General features: G+C 40.0%; 1 protein-coding gene across 1 annotated transcript; it reads right to left on the reverse strand.

Annotated features, from left to right (window-relative positions):
* Positions 1 to 1,985: 1,985 nt before the first annotated feature.
* SERPINA10 (serpin family A member 10) lies at positions 1,986 to 15,156 on the reverse strand. Its single transcript, XM_038406762.2, has 4 exons — positions 14,455 to 15,156; positions 10,047 to 10,320; positions 8,541 to 8,688; positions 1,986 to 2,603 (listed from the first exon to the last, which is right to left on the reverse strand). The coding sequence occupies exons 1-4, from the start codon at positions 15,134 to 15,136 to the stop codon at positions 2,412 to 2,414; spliced, it is 1,296 nt and encodes a 431-aa protein (XP_038262690.2). The 5' UTR covers positions 15,137 to 15,156; the 3' UTR covers positions 1,986 to 2,411.
* Between the last annotated feature and the right edge of the window lie 6,510 nt (positions 15,157 to 21,666).

Consider the following 21,666-nt stretch of genomic DNA (forward strand, 5'->3'; position numbering starts at 1 on the left):
GAGTTAGGCTCTTGTAAATTACAGATTCTTTTTGAAAAGTCTGTTCTAAGTTTTCCACTATGATCAACATTGGGTATTGGTGAAACAACACAAACGTCACAAAGAAATATCAGGAGATGGTTGAGCCATGATTATTATGTCACTTTCCGTGACTGATGGCTATGTTCTTCCCTCTTGCCTTTCATCCACATTGCTGGCTCTTTGGCAGGAAGATAGTGTTTTCCCTCTGGCTTTCCCCTTCACAATCCCCGCTTCCTGGCCTTTTGTATTGACTTGTCTGTGTCTGCCTGCCTGCCTGTAGATGAATCTGTCTGTTTACATCTGTGTAGGTTCTTTTATTGCTCCCATCATCATAGTAGCTGAGTAATCTTGAAAACACCTCAGTTGTACTTCGGGCAGCTTTCCGGAAAATCACATGAAGAAGAAGAATTCCACTTGGATCTGTTAACTTCATGAGAGCTGTATGAAGCAATCCAAAGAGCCACATGTGGCACTACACGCACACACACACACACACACCATTAACTTAGGCTTGAATAGAGACTGGGAATGGATGAGTCATTACACAAAGTAAAACTATTTCCCCATGTTATTTCTCCTCCCCACCCCACCCCCCACTGTTCCTCTGATATTCTTGTTAACTGCTGGAATTAGCCTACCTTGCTTGTCACCATGAAAGGTTTTCCTCCTTCCCCCCCCCCCTGCTGCTGGTGATGGCTTATCTTAAGTGATCACTCTCCTTACAGTGTGTATGATAAACCCATTGTTTCATGTTCTCTGTGTGTGTATATAAATCTCTCCTCTGTTTTTTCCACCAAATGCATCCGATGAAGTGAGCTGTAGCTCACGAAAGCTTATGCTCTAATAAATCTGTTAGTCTCTAAGGTGCCACAAGTACTGCTTTTCTTTTTACACACACACAGGTAGAGTATAATTATATAACTAAAATGTACTAGTTGAAGGAGAGATACTGCTGTCCTTTCTTCCTTGACTAGTCCCATTGAAATCACTGGGCTTCTTGTTTTGCATTGAGCCCTCAGAAATACACATTTTAAAATGTTTTTTTCCTTTCACTATTTCGGTGCCTCTAGTCTGTGAATGGAGGTATTTTCTCTTTCTGAAGCTTGCTGTCTCTTACTAAAGGCAGCAATCTACCTTGTTTAGGTATGTAGAAAACTTTTAGATTAATCAATTTATAACATACACATTACCATGGTATCTAGGTGATACAATATGGCAATGTACATCAGCAGGGACTCAGTTTTGGTGGTGCAAAATAGAACTGAAAGAGTCAGCTTTCCCAGCTGTTGAAATATTTTCTCGTTTGTAAAAAAGCCAGTTTAAGTGTGCTTTTATTAGACTGCGTTCGTGTGCCCTGAGAAGCTAAAATAAATTTGATAAAACTGAATAAGTTCACTGAACTGAAAACCCTGATGTGACCTTAATTATAGGCTTGCTATTTCTCCACAATAAGAAGTAAATAAAATTCTCAAGAACAGAGCCTATAGATCCCATGCTTAAAACTTGACCCTGCTCCCAGTGAAGTAAATGGCAAAATTTCCACTGATGACAGTGGGAGCAGGCCCTTAATTCTTCTCATTGCAGTAGATAATATTGTTAGAAAGTAGGCCAAACTGCAGTGTTTGGATGTGAACTTTCCAAATGTTTTGGGTTGTTCGGATCCAAGGTTTGCATTCAGGCTTATCTCTAAATAAAATATATCTGAATTCTATTATTTAAATGTTGAATTTGGGACTTTCAAGTTCATGCTTTTGAATCCGTTAATGATGGTAGCTCTACAAGAATTTATTTTGGAGTTAATAGTATAGCCTATTGGACCACAAATAAATATTGTCAGTATTTTTAAAATATACTTTAAATTTTTTGTTTACATTTCGATGATTTTTCTGTAAGAAACTGTTTTTTCTGTGAATATGAAATGTGCAGAATGGTGGATCTGTTATACAATGGGGAATTAAACACAAAATTAAACAGAAATTAGCATCTTTTAACTCAAACATTTTATTGAATTTGCACATATACAGAAATATCTAGTTTAGATCACAGAATAAAATATTTGAACTGATTTTTATAGTATACAATCAGTAATCTTAAGCCAGTTCCTGGTAGATGGCTGTCAGAAGGAATAGTTTAGGAAATACATAAAATAGCATGCAGCTTTTGAACAAATCTCTATTTTTGTCACAATTATTGCCTCAGCTAGATAATCTTGTCACTTGGGCATTGATAAAAATAATTTAGTAGGACATGCTGCTGATTTGAGATGTGAAATGAATCTGTTTTCGTAACTAGCTAGTTTTCAGTTCTAACTAATGCAATGTAATAGTTTCAAGAAAATAAAAATAAAACTTGGAATATCCTGGAGATAGACTAGAAACTATTGTCTTCATTCACAGTTCTGTAGGATTAACCACTCTGCCCATGAACAGCAATGTTTTGAAAGTTTCTTCGTAAATCATAAAGAGGAATGGCTGGTTAACTTTAATGGTAGGAGGCATTGAGTATGCTGTAATTTCTGACCCACTAACAGCTGCTGCTTCAGTTCCTTTCTCATCCACTTCAATTACTGCTCTTTGGATAATCTAATAATGCAAAGAGAACAAAATTAAAAACACCAAAAATGAGACTCCTTATGTGGAGAAAGTTGTCAAAGTTCCAAACAGCTAATGAGTGGCAGACCTCTGACATACAAACCAAGGGACTGAAGGTCACAATGCGGTTCTGATCTTTCAATTGATGGCTGCACTCACACAGAGCCCCATTGGCTCCAGTGTGACTGCACAGCTGCCCTAGTCCATCTGTACCCTATCAGTTGCAGGATCAGAGCCTAAGAAGCTTCCTGGATACGTTTCTAGAAGCAGTTATACAATTTCTGTATGCATAATTTGGCAGGGTAACTTTCTTATAAAAAAATGAAGACTGGATATTTGATCTTCAAACCACTTTTCCTAGCCACTCCTTCCCATAACCCAAATCCATGCATAGCCCAGGTTGGCCAGACCACAGAATCTGTTATACAGTTAACTAACAGAATGTATAGAATGAGCCTTCAGTTCCTATTTCTGCTGACCCTACATTCTGTGTTTCATGAATAAATACACAGGCAAATGTCTATTAGTGGTTCAGGTCGTTTGTTTCTTTAATTAGCTTGTTTCTGATTAAGTTTAGTTAGTCACAAACATTGAAAGCTTTACTTGGTTAAATACTGTGCATTCTGAAAGTGTTTATAAAATCATAGAAACAGGACCCGAAGAGAGATCAAAAGTCATCAAGAAGTCATTTAGTGCATTTCTCCATGCTGAAGCACAATTAAGTATACCTAGACTATCCCTGACAGGTATTTGTCTAATCTGTTCTCAAAAACCGCCAATGACAGAGATTCCACAACTTCCCTTTTTAACCTGTTTCAGCCCTTAACTATCTTTATAGTTAGCAAGTTTTTCCTAACATTGAATCTAAATCTCCCTTTATAAAAAAGAAAAGGAGTACTCATGGCACCTTAGAGACTAACAAATTTATTTGAGCATAAGCTTTCATGAGCTACAGCTCACTTCATCGGATGCATTCGGTGGAAAATACAGTGGGGAGATTTATATACAAACACAGAGAACATGAAACAATGGGTTTATCATACACACTGTAAGGAGAGTGATCACTTAAGATGAGCTATTACCAGCAGGAAGGAGGGAGGGAAGGAGGAAAACCTTTTGTGGTGATAATCAAGGTGGGCCATTTCCAGCAGTTAACAAGAACGTCTGAGGAACAGTGGGGGGTGGTGTGGGGGGAGAAATAACATGGGGAAATAGTTTTACTTTATGTAATGACTCATCCACTCCCAGTCTCTATTCAAGCCTAAGTTAATTGTATCCAGTTTGCAAATTAATTCCAATTCAGCAGTCTCTCGCTGGAGTCTGTTTTTGAAGTTTTTTTGTTGAAGGATAGCCACTCTCAGGTCTGTAATCGTGTGACCGGAAAGATTGAAGTGTTCTCCGACTGGTTTTTGAATGTTATAATTCTTGACGTCTGATTTGTGTCCATTTATTCTTTTACGTAGAGACTGTCCAGTTTCACCAATGTACATGGCAGAGGGGCATTGCTGGCACATGATGGCATATATCACATTGGTAGATGCGCAGATGAACGAGCCTCTGATAGTGTGGCTGATGTGATTAGGTCCTATGATGGTGTCCCCTGAATAGATATGTGGACACAGTTGGCAACGGGCTTTGTTGCAAGGATAGGTTTCTGGGTTAGTGGTTCTGTTGTGTGGTGTGTGGTTGCTGGTGAGTATTTGCTTCAGGTTGGGGGGTTGTCTGTAAGCAAGGACTGGCCTGTTTCCCAAGATCTGTGAGAGTGATGGGTCGTCCTTCAGCATAGGTTGTAGATGATGCGTTGATGATGTCCTTGATGATGCATTGGAGAGGTTTTAGCTGAGGGCTGAAGGTGATGGCTAGTGGCGTTGTTATTTTCTTTGTTGGGCCTGTCCTGTAGTAGGTGACTTCTGGGTACTCTTCTGGCTCTGTCAATCTGTTTCTTCACTTCAACAGGTGGGTACTGTAGTTGTAAGAATGCATGATAGAGATCTTGTAGGTGTTTGTCTCTGTCTGAGGGGTTGGAACAAATGTGGTTATATCGTAGAGCTTGGCTGTAGACAATGGATCGTGTGGTGTGATCTGAATGAAAGCTAGCGGCATGTAGGTAGGAATAGCGGTCAGCAGGTTTCCAATATAGGGTGGTGTTTATGTGACCATCGCTTATTAGCACCGTAGTGTCCAGGAAGTGGATCTCTTGTGTGGACTGGTCCAGGCTGAGGTTGATGGTGGGATGGAAATTGTTGAAATCATGGTGGAATTCCTCAAGTGCTTCTTTTCCATGGGTCCAGATGATGAAGATGTCATCAATGTAGTGCAAGTAGAGTAGGGGCATTAGGGGATGAGAGCTGAGGAAGCGTTGTTCTAAGTCAGCCATAAAAATGTTGGCATACTGTGGGGCCATGTGGGTACCCATCGCAGTGCCGCTGATTTGAAGGTATACATTGTCCCCAAATCTGAAATAGTTATGGGTGAGGACAAAGTCACAAAGTTCAGCCACCAGGTTAGCCGTGACATTATCAGGGATACTGTTCCTGATGGCTTGTAGTCGGTCTTTGTGTGGAATGTTGGTGTAGAGGGCTTCTACATCTATAGTGGCTAGGATGGTGTTTTTAGGAAGATCACCGATGGATTGTAGTTTCCTCAGGAAGTCAGTGGTGTCTCGAAGATAGCTGGGAGTGCTGGTAGCGTAGGGCCTGAGGAGGGAGTCTACATAGCCAGACAATCCTGCTGTCAGGGTGCCAATGCCTGAGATGGGGCATCCAGGATTTCCAGGTTTGTGGATTTTGGGTAGCAGATACCCCAGGTCGAGGTTCCACGGGTGTGTCTGTGCAGATTTGTTCTTGTGCTTTTTCAGGGAGTTTCTTGAGCAAATGCTGTAGTTTCTTTTGGTAACCCTCAGTGGGATCAGAGGGTAATGGCTTGTAGAAAGTGGTGTTGGAGAGCTGCCTAGTAGCCTCTTGTTCATATTCCGACCTATTCATGATGACGACAGCACCTACTTTGTCAGCCTTTTTGATTATGATGTCAGAGTTGTTTCTGAGGCTGTGGATGGCGTTGTGTTCTGCACGTTCTGAGGTTATGGGGCAAGTGATGCTGCTTTTCCCCAATTTCAGCCCGTGCATGTCGGCGGAAGCACTCTATGTAGAAGTCCAGTCTGTTATTTCGACCTTCAGGAGGAGTCCATCCAGAATCCTTCTTTTTGTAGTGTTGGTAGGAAGGTCCCTGTGAGTTAATACATTGGTTAGAGGTGTGTTGGAAATATTCCTTGAGTCGGAGACGTCAAAAATAGGATTCTAGGTCACCACAGAACTGTATCATGTTCGTGGGGGTGGAGGAGCAAAAGGAGAAGCCCCAAGATAGGACAGATTCTTCTGCTGGGCTAAGAGTATAGTTGGACAGATTAACAATATTGCTGGGTGGCCAGTCCTTGCTTACAGATAGCCCCCCAACCTGAAGCAAATACTCACCAGCAACCACACACCACACAACAGAACCACTAACCCAGAAACCTATCCTTGCAACAAAGCCCGTTGCCAACTGTGTCCACATATCTATTCAGGGGACACCATCATAGGACCTAATCACATCAGCCACACTATCAGAGGCTCGTTCATCTGCGCATCTACCAATGTGATATATGCCATCATGTGCCAGCAATGCCCCTCTGCCATGTACATTGGTGAAACTGGACAGTCTCTACGTAAAAGAATAAATGGACACAAATCAGACGTCAAGAATTATAACATTCAAAAACCAGTCGGAGAACACTTCAATCTTTCCGGTCACACGATTACAGACCTGAGAGTGGCTATCCTTCAACAAAAAAACTTCAAAAACAGACTCCAGCGAGAGACTGCTGAATTGGAATTAATTTGCAAATTGGATACAATTAACTTAGGCTTGAATAGAGACTGGGAGTGGATGAGTCATTACATAAAGTAAAACTATTTCCCCATGTTATTTCTCCCCTCACCCCACCCCGCACTGTTCCTCAGACGTTCTTGTTAACTGCTGGAAATGGCCCACCTTGATTATCACCACAAAAGGTTTTCCTCCTTCCCCCCCTCCTTCCTGCTGGTAATAGCTCTTCTTAACTGATCACTCTCCTTACAGTGTGTATGATAAAACCCATTGTTTCATGTTCTCTGTGTTTGTATATAAATCTCCCCACTGTATTTTCCACCAAATGCATCCGATGAAGTGAGCTGTAGCTCACGAAAGCTTATGCTCAAATAAATTTGTTAGTCTCTAAGGCGCCACAAGTACTCCTTTTCTTTTTTGCGAATACAGACTAACACTGCTGCTACTCTGAAATCTCCCTTTATGTAATTGCACCTGTCTTGTCTTATTGCTATATGTTTATAATCTTGAGAAGTTTTCCTTGAAGCAAACAGTAACCTAGAACTAATGAGTACAGACATACAAAACAATCCTGTGAGGTGTTTGCAAGCCTTCAACTCCCGCCAAACTTACTGGGAATTAAGGACACTCAATACCTTGCAGGATCTGACCCTTTCTCCTTTATTTCTGTAGTTTATGCATCTAGTTATTTCCTCAATTCTTAAACCTGTGTCTGCAAGCTTCATGGTTAGTTTATGGTTTTGGACATAAAGACAATTAAAGATGTTAACATCACCAATACCAAACTCTGCTCACTGTGTTCAAGTCCTAAATCTGTTTCTGAACTAATGTAACTCACATGGTAACATTCAATAATGCTGCAATGGCCCTATGTCAACTGGTGCATAAATTGCTTTTAAAATCAGTTAACAGATGCTATTAAAATTATATTGTTTTATAATAAAATTATTAGCCAATTAATTCTGGATTATGCCATTTTTCCTGGTATCTGCACAAGGGGAAGAGTATGCCACAGATTCTCAACCTGATTTACACATATTAAATTGTGTAATAGCCCATAAACTAAACATCTTCTATTTTATCTTTTGTATTTTTACTCTTGGGATATGAAATAACCTTTCTGATTAAGGTCAGCTTACAAAGTTATCATAGTTTAAATACTTTTACATTTATATATTTGGCAAAGCAACTACTATGCTCTTTAAAAGGGTGCAACATATGAGAAGCACAGTGGTCCGTTTGATATGGAATGGGGTAGGGCCATGTTCATGTTTTGTCTTCTTTGGCATGTCTCTTACTGCTGGATGGTGTTGGATTGTGGTGGTTCTCTGCACAGGTGTATAGAAGAGGTGGGGAAGTTTCTGAACTAGAGCTGGGCGAATAATGGACTTGTCAGTTTGCTAACAATTCCAAAAAATAAAAATGAAAAAACCTGTTTTGGGTCAACTTGAGAATGAAAATTTGGTGCCGCACAAAGCCAAAAATAATTTTGTTTTGGGTCTAAAGAACCCTTTTTAAAATGTTCACCATTTTTTAAAGTTTCTGATTCTTAAGTACCATTACAGGAAATTTTGAAACTAAAAATTGTTTTGAATTGAAAAATGTAAACAGTTTTCTTTTGAAAATGATGGAGCAAACTGTTTTGATATTTTTTTGATTTTTTTTTTAACTAGAACAATTTGGTGGAATTGACAGAAATTTGTGAAAGGTTTTAGTGTCACCAAATCTGTACATTTTGCTGAAAAAATGTTTCTTATAAAAGTTGATGCTCAGCAATACTCTGAACTTCCCTCTCCCACTTCTTCTCCCTACAGCTTTGTGCAAGAGAAGCCAAAATATGGCTGTTACTGGAGTGACAGTCAGGAGTCCTGGGTTCTATTCCTGGCTCTGCTCTGAGACCTTCAGCAAGTCAGCTGATCCTTTTTAAGCTCTTTGAGGCAGGAACTATTTTCCACAATGTATTTGTACAATACCTAGCACAACCAGGTCCTGATCTTGGCTGTGCCCTCTAGGCACTAATATAATACAAAAAATAAATAACAAGAAGCAGCTTATAAGTCTTACCTTTGATACTTTTACAAATCTTTGATCTGTGAGATGACTCAGGTCTGCCCTCTTTGTGAAGAGGTTTTGGATTCCCAGAGCATGAAGCAGTTCATGCATCTGGTATTTCTGGTCTAATTTGAACTTTGGAAAGAAAATGTCCATTTTTCTGTAAAAACATAAATACTGGTAATACAGTGAAAAAAATGACAAAGTCCTAATTTTGGAACAAGAAAAAGTCCTTATCACAGGCTTGATTTTTCTCCATGAATTTTGCTTGTCTCATTATCCTAGAATATATTCAGTAATTATTATTAGAAGGGTCATTTAGTAATATTTTGCACTTCATTACACCTTTCATCAGAGGATCTAAAAGTGCCCTATAAAAAGTAGTGAAACTTCCTCACTTGTATGATGCAGAGCTGGTGTAGCCATATTGCTTCCAGAATATGAGAGAGACAGGGTGGTTAAGGCAATATCTTTTATCGGACTAACTTCTGTTGGTGGGAGAGACAAGCTTTCAAGATACATGGAGCTCTTCTTCCAGTTTCAAGCACTTGGAGGTAAACATGGGACTCGAACTGATCTTTTCAGGGGGAGTGAAGTTCAGTTTCAATCCCGCATTTGCCTCCAAGTACTTGATACCTGAAGAAGAGCTCTGTGAAGCTCTCAAAAACTTGTCTCTCTCACCAGCAGGGGTTGTCCAGTAAAAGATATTACCTCACCCACCTTGTCTCTCACTTGTATGAGGCAAACAAGAGATATATAACAGTCACTTCAACTAATATTGAAATGCAACCAGCTCTGGGATCAAATTCAGCAGTGCACAACATGCTAGGCAACAGTTTAGGGCAAGAAGTGAAGAATAATTGAAATGTGGGGGAAGCTAGGTAGGCAGAATGTAAATCCCTATGTAACAACTTGGGAAAGACAGCATGGCTAATGTTTTCTCTCTTATGAAAAATGTCAAGGCCACAAGGGGTCAGAACCTTTAGTTTCCTGCGGCACAGTATCCCCACTTCTATGATGAGGCATTGATTAATTCAATACTGAACCAGGGGAAAGAGTGTCACCTACTGAATTGCATTTCAAATGAAGAGATTAATTTATTTTACATTTTTATAGCTCACCCTATTTAATATATTTGTATTTATGCTTCATTGCCCAAGTAGGAAATCCCTTCATGAGTAGGCTGCACACACTGGTTAGCCATGCTATTTCAGCTGGAAGTGCCAAATTGAAGACCACAGTTAGGACCTGATGTTTGGGCTTGGAAAGGCTGGACTGTGCTCTGTGAGACGTACATTTCTTAGTGGGATAGAGGAGATGAATCAGTGTTAAATGAAGGCTTCAAGTGAGAGCCCTACACCACTCTTATGCACAAAGGTTCTGTTTTGGGGGATTTGAAAAGACCTCACCTTTGTGAGGATGCCACTCCACAGAGAAACCAGCACATAAGTGGGTTTCTTTTACCTCAGTAAATATGAAATATGTTAGTATCATCAGAATGACAGTGTGAAGCTATACCTGGTCTTCATGTTTCTAAGCCACGATTCCACAAGCTCTGCTGTTATGTGGTCTTCAAGTGAAGCGTAATCTCCCTCCTTTTCCGGCATGGCAATAAGCATGTGTGCACTCCCTCTGTAGGGAAGTTTTAGCACAATACATCGTAAGTTCTTATCCAAAGTTGAGGCAACCATGTCTGATTTAAACATCATAGGCACCTGTACGTTCCTATACTTGTCTATATAGAAAGTCTCCAGTTCTGTGAACCTTGTATTAAATGGGTGCAACCATTTGCCTTAGAAAAGAAAGAAAGAAAGAAAATAATTATTCACACTCACACTTGCTCATGGTAACAATTCTGAAGTCCTTAAAAATATTATCCAATTGTACCTGTTGATATCTGGTCATGTAGGATTTGGGGCCCTTTGTGCATAGGATGGCTGGATGATAGCTATGATATCTTTAGCATACATACTTCAAAACTTTTTATAGCACAGGACAGCAAAACCACACAAACAGATCTAGGCTCAGGAGGGATGGAAGGGAAGGAACATGATCAACAAATATTTGCCCCATTGTCCTTTTGTCCAGGTGGTCAATTACCCCTAGGCTCTAAACTAATAAATATTCCTTTAATGTATTGAATACCATATAATCATCCATTTTTTGCAGAAATGCCATTTGACTCTGCCACCTCTAGTAGAAGTCTGTTCCACCTATTCAGTACTCTCTTTTTAAAGTGATACCTCCCATACATTCTCATTCACTGAGCATCAACAGTGGGTTGCCTCCCTTATGAGTGCTATGGACGGACACCATATATGTTGATGATACTAAGGCCTGCATTTCCTTTCTACCAAGTCTAGACAGAACCATTTCTTTTGATAAAGAAAATGATTGATAAAAGATGGTTGATTGTTGATGGGGAATTGGCAGAAGTGATGAAGGCATCTGCAGGCTGATTTTTTAGAGGTTGTCAATCTGACTCTTATTTGGATTCATCTCTACTTACGGTTTCCAAATTAGCAGTGGTGGTCAAAAAAAACCTTTTTCACCTTTACACTTGACAAAATCTTTTATTTTCAAAATGCAGAGCTCGTCATGATTATCTATGGGCAACAGGGGTTGGCTCACTTCATTCCCTCTGGGGCACCTGGCATTGGCTACTTTGGAAGACAGGATACTGGGCTAGATGGACCTTTGGTCTGACCCAGTATAGCCGACCTTATATTCTTATGTTCCTGCTTTTGTCATCTCAAGCCTAGATGACTACACCATTCTCTACCAGGAATTAGCCTTGTTGTCCATGTGGAAGCGTTGGCTACTGTAAACGGTACTTGCGTTATAGGTATATTACACCTATGTGCCATGTTCTGCACTGGTTAATTCACTTAAAGAATTTAATTTATGGTGCTGATTGCTACCTGCTGAAGCCTAAATTGTCCAGCGTGCTGTTCTTAGACATGGACTCTGCCAACAAATCCACACGAACTCACAAGAGCTTCTGACAAACTGTTCTCCCTCATGGGCATTCATCCCTGAATTTGCTGCTGCTAGAAAGCAGTCAAAACCTGACCTTGCCATTTTTGGAGTTTGCTGGAAATCATAGCATTTTTTCAGGCTTCCTCTCCACTGCATTTCTTTTAGTAACAGGTTGTCTTCTAACTGTTTTTCCCCAAACTCAGTGTCCCAGTGTTGTTACTCTGTCTAGGTTTTTTAATACCTCACTCATTAGTAAATTATCAGGGTATCTCTACTCACATGTAAGCCTAGCCAATCCATTTATTATCTCTGTATCTTGGGTGGGCTTCATTACATCTTAATTAGCATTCTTCTTCAAATAAAGGAAACAGAATTACACACTTGACTCAGACTATGTCCCAGTGAGTGCTACTAAACTGTCAGTATAATAACATTGGACTCTTGGTGCATCTCCTTTTAGCTTATTTTACTGCTGCTGCTCAACTGTTCCCCCATCTCAAGGAAAATATGCCTTGCTCTGAGCTATTGTGAGATGAGCCCCCATACCAGACAGCAGAAATCTCTGAACTTCCACCATGGAGCATTCTGCTCGGTCCTCTTTGTTTTGTTTTCCTTTTAAGTTTGCATCTGTTTTCTTTCTTCAGAAGGAGAGAACTCTCTGTACGCTGCTGTCCTTGCGAGAGAGTTGTATGCTGAGCCAGAGGCTTTTCATTCACTCTCATGATCCTGGGACCACTAAGTACAGCACTTGTCCCCAGGCCCAAGTCAGAGTTAAATGGTTTCTCCTGGTCCCAAGGGGCTGAAACTACTCCTGTGGATTGGGACAGCATAGAGACATTATCCTGGCCACACCTCCTTTTCTCTGTCTATGCCACTGAAAACAGCACCAGATGAAAGGCCCCACTAAATCCAGAAACCTCCCCTTGGCATTGTCCCAGCTGGATATTTATATGTCAAGGAGGAAGGAAACCACACTGTGGGGCCATTTTCCTTCCCTCACTTGAGCATGCACCTAGGCAGTGTTTTCCTTGATCTCTTCTTGAAGCAGTGGGCATGGTCTGGGATTTTCTGCTCCCCCTTTGCTCTACTCCTGTCCCTGCACTTTTGTCTTTTGTCCTGATCAATTGACCCAACTTTTTCTGCCACCCTTCCCCTTTGATTGAGGGGAGTGGACAATCACTGTTTTTGCTACATGGGGCCTCCTTTGAAAAGTCTGGTCCTTCTTAACTAGAAGTCAGAGACAACTGACTGCAGGGGGAGGGACACAGGAGCTTCCATGGCCGTTGTCCATCAGCAGAGAATCACCACGTGTGGTGGAGATGCATTAGATAATTACTGTGTGCTCCTTGACCTAGCCAAGAATCTAACCCCTTGTTTCATCTAGTTCTGCTATTTAACTGGAAACTCATCCTTTCTCTTATCTCATGCATATTCTGGGCACCAGGGACAATCTTGGATTATTTTAGTTTTTTCAAGTAGTACAATGTCTTGAATTGGAAACTTTTAATGTATACCTTGCCCTTCTCCACTCATTCAAAGGACCTGGGGGAGCATTATTGAGGAAAACACTGCAATAAAATGCACCCTTGTAAATGTGCCATGTTGCAGCATTTTAATGTGAGAGGTGATATTTCAGCATGCCTTGGAATTCTGGAGAGATTGAAGTTACTGCTCCAGATCTGACCCAGGTTTGCAGTGACCAAAGTTTATTGTGTGATAGCTCTGCATACCAGTGACCTGCAGAATCCTCACCATCATAATGTTTCCCATCGGAGTTTCATCCCTAAGAGGACTGGATGACTTCAGAGACCTGAAGGTGGACTGAAAAATCACTGGTTGTTCCAGGGGAAACTCCGCTGGGGCCTCTGGGCCCAGGCTGGCCTCCTTTGGCTAAGTGAAACTGAAAGAAAAGAGCTGAACTCTGGTCCTGGGACAGCTAATTTGCTGTGTAATCAGGGAGCCTTGTTGTGTGACAGGCAGTTGGCTCCTTTCTCATTACGGGGGATAGGAAGTCTCTGAAGAGTCTGCTTCTCCGCAGCCTAGTTGGTGCTGCTACGTGGCCCTAGCAAATAAACTTTGGCATGCTGTGCTTATTTTTCCTAGTTTGATTGCACCTCTCCTGCCAAGCTAAGGGCCTTCCAGATTCTGATAACTTCTTTTTGTTGCACCAGATCAATACATGGAAGGTCCTCTCATGGGTTAGGTGTGGTTCTTTTCCCTGATCAAAGAGACTCTTGTATGAAATGGGGAAACTCTGTGTTGCCTTGACAATGCACTCTATGAGAAATGAATTGGTGCCCTCAGCCCAGTGTCTAGAGTACATATGCCCATATTAGAGCTATTATTACAATGGGCACCGCAATAATGGTTTTCTTATTAGCAGGGAGCCCAGGGATTCAAGGGAGATTTAACAACCTTCTCGGCCCTCAAGATGAACCCTTCAGAAAAGGGTTAAGACAAGTTAATATGGTGCTGAGAGGAAGTTTTCACTGCCTCTGTCTGTGTTCTAGCTGTTCTGAAGATGGAGGTCTGCAGCATTCAAGGCCCTTTTCAGTACCACTAAAATCATTTACAGTTTTAAAAAATTAATTTAAAAAAGGAAATCTAATGGGGGATAATGGGGAAATACTGTATCTTTGAAAATGCTTTTCTCCAGAGGAGAAGCCCCTAGCCACTATCATTGTATTTGAATTACTTACTCAGTTATAATGGGATATCACATAGGTACAGATCCAGTTTGCAATGAACTCAGTAGCATTGGCAGGTTTACCTGACTTGCCTGATGCACAAATGTTCAGCACCGTATTCTGAGCTCAGTTGCAAATCTAGAGTAGCAACACTGATCCCAGTGCAGTTTTTCTGGAACTACACTAAAGTAACTGAGATCAGAGTCTTACCTATTGTCTTTTTATAAATGATGATCTTACAGTATAAAATCAATCATTACCTTTAAAGAGAACGTAATCCACAAGAACCAGTTTAGTATGCTGGTCAAATTCTTCAAAAAGCTTTGGGATTTTTCCTTTGGTCTTCTTGTTAATATTCTGATTTATGATATTTTTTGCACGGGTGGAGTTGTGAAAATCCACATTTAAGAATTCCAAATCAAAGTACTGCTTGGATAGATTAAGGAAAGGCTCCTTGAGTCTGAAGTTCTTTTGAACAAAAGACAAACTACCTCTCTGCAGAACAAGCTCTTCATTCTCTGTGATGTTATCTTTCAATTGTTTAAACAAAGTTGGCAACTGATGAAAATTCTCTTTGCCCTGCAAAAGATGGAGGTTTGTACCCTGAACGATTTGCTTGTAGGTTTCCCCTTTAGCCGCGAGCATGAAGACAGTCATCACAAATGACATAGAGAGCGGGGAGAAGAACACGTTATTGTCATGCTTCAGTGCTATTTTCCTGTAGAGATTGAATCCAAAATTCATGTTCTTTTCAGTGAGGTTGTAAAGAGTGAAATCTAGAGGGACTTGCTCTGTAAATGGCTCTGCGGTCTCAAGAATCTGCAAGAAACTCTCCTCTTTATCTTTCTTTTGATTTCCAGGCTTGCCAAGAGATGTGCTTAATTCAACACACATTTCACATAAGAGAAGAAGGCAAATCCCTGCTTTCATTTTGGAGTCCATCAGTGCGCTTCTTTCTTGTCAAGAAAGTGAAAAGAAACAACAAAGTCAATGACAATTTTTCTTTTTTTAAATTGAAAATACCTTGCTTCTGGGTTCCAAATAAAGAGGTCATGGATATAGCCAAATGTTTTGAAGTTCCTTCTGCCACGTAATTCTCACTAACCCCTCCCCCGCAAGTTACACACCAATGTAAAGTTTGAATGGCCAATACCCAAGTCAAAAGTCAAAGTGAAAGTAATGGAAGAGAAAAGTATCCATTCATTCAAAATGGGTGCAAAAGAGATGTCATGACCTTTAGCAAGGTGCTCACTTCATATGCTACCTACAGTTCATGATGAAAGTCCCTCACTAATCTTCCTATGTTATATTGAAGCCTGTCTTAAAAGAATAGGTCCAAATTTTCAGATGAGGCACCAATTTGAGATCAAGGGTCTGATTTTCAAAAGTGCTTAGCCCATTCATCTCCACCTGAAGTCAATGAAAACTACCTATTTTTAATGTGATAAAAACAAATATAGAAATAGAGAGAAATACCTTGTTGACCATTAAAGGGCTAGTGTGTGTAATGTGCAGTATGTATAAAAATACCAGCATTGAGTTTCTGCACAATGTATTCTAAAAAAGTCAAACTGTAACCACTAGTTCTGAGTCCCATAAATGAGAAACTCTGAGAGCTGACCATACTTTAATAAAACGTGATTGGGAGAATTCAAAAGTTTTGCATTTCAAATTGCTTGAGAATCCTTTGAAAAATTACTAGAGGTTTTGCTGAATAACTTGAACCTTCTTTTCTAGGGAAAATTAGCCTGAATGACATGTAAGTGTGTTTTTCCAATTACACAGAAACTTTCAGGTAGGAGAAAAGCAACACGTGAATAACAATTTTTGAAAAGACCAGTGGTCCTGGGCCTGATTTTCCTCTGATTGTTTACACCCGTGTAAACCAGGCATAACTCTACTGAAGCCAAAGGAATGATGATTGTGAAAGACAGGTATAAGGCAGAGAAGGATCACACCAAGGCCTCTTTCACTTTTTAATTCAGCCTTGCAAACTTGTGAAATGAAATCTTTTGTTTCAGAAACAGGATGGCAATAGCACAAGAAGGAATTAAATAGAAATGACCCTTCCAGACACACATCCCCTACATCCATCAGGAGGATAATAGAAGACTTATTGTTACCATGGAACCAACGCCTGCTATTTTGTTAAGTAAGTGTACTCTTTCCAGCTGTGAGTACTGACTGTGTTGTGGAATGGCTCTGCCCTAGGAAAACCCCACAGTGAGGAGGGGAAATGATAGGTACTCCAGATTTTCATGATGTCTGTAATAATGCCTCCTCCGTTGTTGAATAGTCACTCTGAATATTGACCACCTGTGCTGGTGGACAGCAGGGATTCAAATGCTTTCTTGGCAAGAGTGAGGTAGCTTGATGTCTTTCTAATAGTTGAATAGGCTGCTTGTGAACTTCAGATGTGGTTCACCTTTAACAGCAGCTCCCCCATTGCGGAACAAGACTGCTCTTATGTTCATGGATTTGTGTAAAAGCAATAGATGAACTAGTCCTACAAACATGAAGGAGTGTACAATTGTGAACCTTGGAGTAACCGGACTGCTCAGAAGAATGACTTAGACATAGTACGTTTTGCTAACGTTCCTATTGGATAGGGAAGGTGGGACATATTACTTCCTTCTAGCCTTGCAAACAAGACTGCACCCTCTTAATTTCCATGTTACTGTTTGTGTCTACTGAGCTATGATGAGGTTGTGAGGCCCTGGACTGAGAATCCAATACCACTGCAAACAGTTAAGGAAATTCGTCATTCCCTTTCACTTTTCATTTGTCTGATATGGATTATTTATTCTTATAGCCAGAGTGGTGCCCAGGCCATGTGTAGTGTTACCTCTGGTTCTTTTACTTATCAAATATTGTTTTGTAAGATCTGGTGAATGCTGAATTGGGCTTGTGAATGGACTGAGGGTGAGACATTTATACTATGTTTGGAATATTATTATTCTCTATCACAAGCAGTGATTTCTAAGCAACATTCATGCAGAGGCATGTTCTGGAAAACCTTGCCTTTTTGAAAATTTAACTTTCTTATTGCCCCAATTTAACATCCAAATTTGCTCATGCAAAATCCAAAATTTGTATGTGAAAATGGAAGTTGCTTATATAAATCACATAGATGCATAACTTTTCCATCTACATGTGTAACTGCCATTAGTGCATTTAAATCCAAGACACTGAACATACAAAATAACCAGAGCAAATTTAAAAGCAATGTATGAATTGCTTGCCATACAATATAGGATAGAATATCACTTTAATACAATATTTTGAATTTGCTTATTTTCAGACAGGAAATCCCACCCAGATTAGAAGGGTGTTCAGTTAGGATGGCTAGAAAAAAAATGATCTGGTGCCATCTGAAATTTCATTCTGCACCAGTTCTCTTTGTATAAGAGTGATTATAAGAATGAAGAAGAGGTATGAAAAGATTGATTCTGTTAAATGAGCCATCATTAAAATAGTAGGCTTTTAGTTAACTAGATGGAAAGAACAGTCTCAATAGATGTTTTGTTGTTAAGGGATATCTGAACTCTAACACCAGAGTATGGTAATTGTATAGTTTGCTATTGTCATATAACCAAAGAAATATGTGATAGACTAGGTGACCTCTTGAGGTACCTTCTAGTTCTACATTTTTATGATTTTATATAAAAATCCCTCATGATTGCCTACATCAAGATGTCAGGTTTCAGAGTAGCAGCCGTGTTAGTCTGTATTTGCAAAAAGAAAAGGAGTACTTGGGGCACCTTAGAGACTAACAAATTTATTAGAGCATAAGCTTTCCGATGAAGTGAGCTGTAGCTCACAAAAGCTTATGCTCTAATAAATTTGTTAGTCTCTAAGGTGCCCCAAGTACTCCTTTTCTTTTTACATCAAGATGTGTAATTGTCTGTGGATATAAGCCCTGAAAAGGCACTTTCATGTGAGCAGTAAGACATCTGGGCACAAAGTAACAGCACATATTTGGCAGTCAGGCAGTTAATTCTCTATTGAAATAGTGAGTTACATTCTGTACAAGATGGCAGCCCAGATGGGCTATAATGAATGAATCAAGAGACAATGAAATAGTTGAATGTGATGCATCTTCTTAATCACATGTAAAATATGGAAAATATTAAAAATATACAACTTAAAACCATTTTCACCAATTTTATATTTATTTTAACTGTATCTGAACTCCCAGTGGAATTCCCTATGCCCATCACACACTGACTAAAGCTGCACTAGGTGTAGGTCATGAAAGCTCCTGCCATTTTATCCTTTTTAAACGTTACTAGAATCCCAAATATATAAAATATGGACCTCTCATAGGTTAGATTGGACTGTCTTGGAGACTGCTGCTTTCCCTCTGCACCATCCGAACAGTTGAGATCAGCTCTTGCTAATAGTCCTAAGACTGAACTTTGTAGGAGTGGAGCAGGGAGGGGTATGACTCTTGAATTCACATCTTCCCTTTCTTCTCACACAGGCGCTGCACTGCAGCATCTTCCTTATTCCCCAGGTAAAGTTCACCATGGGGCCCTCAAAAACCCACCAGTGCAATTTGTGGATTGCCCAACAGAGGGCTGCATTGTGACTCTCACATCCTGTCTGGGTAGAATATGCTAGCTCCATGGCACTTACCCTTCCTACTTGTCCAAGGAACCCTAATCCTAGAATAGAGTCTGTTTCCATAAATGGCTGTGCACAGTACTATCAACGGACCAGGCTATAGAGCATACCTTTTAACTTCATCTTTAAAATAAGCATTTATTATATCTGTGACCCATACATAGTACTTGGGCTCAGATTTTGCTTTTCATGTGTTCCCTGGAGCTCTAATATACCTTAATTGTTGGCAGGTTGTCATTTATAGTTAATATAATTAGCTGAAGTGATCACATTACTTCTATCATTTGAGTTAAGTGATTAGGGTGAAATTCATTCTGTTCTAACACGTCTTCTCAAGACCCTCTGCACAACTTAAATCTCATGTAATCCTAGTGCAGGCCCTCTGCACAGGGGAAAATTTCATGAGGAGGTTAAATGCATTATCCAGACAGGTTGAATGTATTCTGATCAGTAATCTTCAGACCAAAAGTAAATCTCCATCTAGGGTACAAATAGTTGGATGGAAGTTTAATGTTGAAACTGAAAATTGGGCAAAACTTGGTTTTGATACAAGCTTAAAACTTGAGCTACATTTCCTGAGTCTCCAGTTCCATTTGTAGTTTGAAGACTCTGCAGCCAAAGGCCGAGAAAGAAGTGTGTGGCTGGGGGGAATCCATCCCACTAAAAGGTTACTTGAATTCCTGGTAAACCAAACGTCCTGAGTATGACATGGCCTTAGTTTCTCTTGAGAAATGTTCTCATCACTCTCCCTGCAATTGTTTGGTCCTACATTATTCTTTACATTAGCAAGGGGCAAACCCCACGAAGCCAATCTGCACACTGACAAATTTTGCAAGGCTTGGGGAAAGCAATTCTCTTCCAGCTCTCTGTGGTTCTCCTTGGCCACTACTGTAGTTACAGAGCTGCAGCAGCCTCTGCACCTGCAATGCACCCCTTACATAGGGAGGAACACGGTGACTGACCTTAGAATATCAGGGTTGGAAGGGACCTCAGGAGGTCATCTAGTCCAACCCCCTGCTCATAGCAGGACCAATCCCCAATTTTTGCTCCAGATCCCTAAATGGTCCCCCTCAAGGATTGAACTCACAATCCTGGGTTTAGCAGGCTAATGCTCAAACCACTGAGCTATCCCTCCTTTCCTAGATTCTGCCAACCTCCGTCCCCTCCGTTGCAACAAAGACAGGGGCCCCTATGGAATTAGACTTTATGATAGGTTTGGGGTATGCTTTCCATCCATCCACTCCTGGTATCCTATTCCTCCTACACCAGATGGATCCTGGCATCTTACATCACTTCTGTGATAGGCAGGGCCTTCTGCAACTGAGGGGTTGGCAAGATCTCCCTTTTATAAAATACATAATTAGAGGGATTGATCCTGTTTTCACACAAGTCAATACCAACAATCCCACTGACATCAATAGCAACAGAATCAGGCCCAAATGTTTAATAAACATAGTGGAGAACCAGCATCTCTTTTCCTCCTCTGGCTAGTGTCTAGACTTTTTAATTGCTCTGAGATATGGTAGCTGATAACAATGTACCCAGCACTTCCTGCATTATTTGAAGAGTCTGTGATGTTATTCCAGATTCAGCACTTGGCAGGAAAGGGTGAAGTTCTTACTTAGGGCCTGATCCAAAACCTACTGACGTGAAGGGAAAGACTCTCTAGACCTCAAGAAAGCAAAACTCCCGCTGACTTGGGAACATTGCCAAAGAGCACACAGTTGGACAATAGTCTATTGCTAGTTTGGGATGATGAGCAATTCATTTTAGACGTATCATTACAAAAGTTTTGCTGTTCAACATCAATAATCATCTGATAAACAAAGCTTTTGAACGGCAAAGAAAATATATAAAAGTAGTGGAAGAAGCTTTGGAAACAATCATGTATTTGTTGTCTAAATTTTAAAAGCAAAGGCTTGCATTTGTAGAGAATGTTAAGTTCAAACATTGTTTTGGATTCCCAAAGATCTCAGTTTTTAACATTGCAGAACAGAAAACACATTTCATTAAAATTATTAACTGTTAAAGCAGAAAAAGTTGGTATCAACTTTGTTTTAGGATGATTTGTAGTAGCAACATATCTACAGCAGGAGGTTTCTTGCTTTTTACTCATACTAAAAGGTTTCCCCTTGAAAACATTATAGCATTTTAAATTAAATTAAAATTTCAATATACAGATAAAATCTACTCCTGCTTGAAACACTGAATCATGTTAAGAACATGCAGATATAATTACCCTCCTCTTCCCTCCCACCCCCCATAGGTATTTAAAATTCTCAGTTTAAAGAGTTCCATCTTACCAACAAGGCAGCTCGTCTGTTACTTTTCTCTATCAACTATTCTTAAAAAAACAAAGTTAAATGATTGTCCACTGATGAAGGTCATCAGCAAATAGTAGGTATTCCAAAGTGTAATGCTCTGATTTTGTAGGTTATATATTAACTGCTGGTACACAGTGAAAGATGAGTGTCCTATAAGTGGAGGGCCATGTTCCAGTAAACATCTTATTGATCGAAAAGAAATAAAATAATGACAATACTATTGCACTCTCAAATTAACAGATTTGATAGTTTATTTTGGGACCTGATCTTTGTCTTATTCAGGCTATGGGAGTTTGGCCTGATTTAAGACTAGAGTGGAATTTAAAAAGTGCTGAGGAAACAAACCGTATGAGTAGGAGGAAGTTATGCAACAGATATCCAGGATGATTGTAAGGATCTAAGCTTTTCTCCCTGAAATGTTAATTTGAAAAGTACCTGTAAAATAGACCCATAGCATCTAAACTAAAACACACAAACGTCCATAAAACTGTTTCTAATATAATCTCTTGAATGTATCCAACC

The sequence above is a fragment of the Dermochelys coriacea genome, chromosome 6 (genome assembly GCF_009764565.3).
Source record: "Dermochelys coriacea isolate rDerCor1 chromosome 6, rDerCor1.pri.v4, whole genome shotgun sequence".
NCBI lineage: Eukaryota > Metazoa > Chordata > Testudines > Dermochelyidae > Dermochelys > Dermochelys coriacea.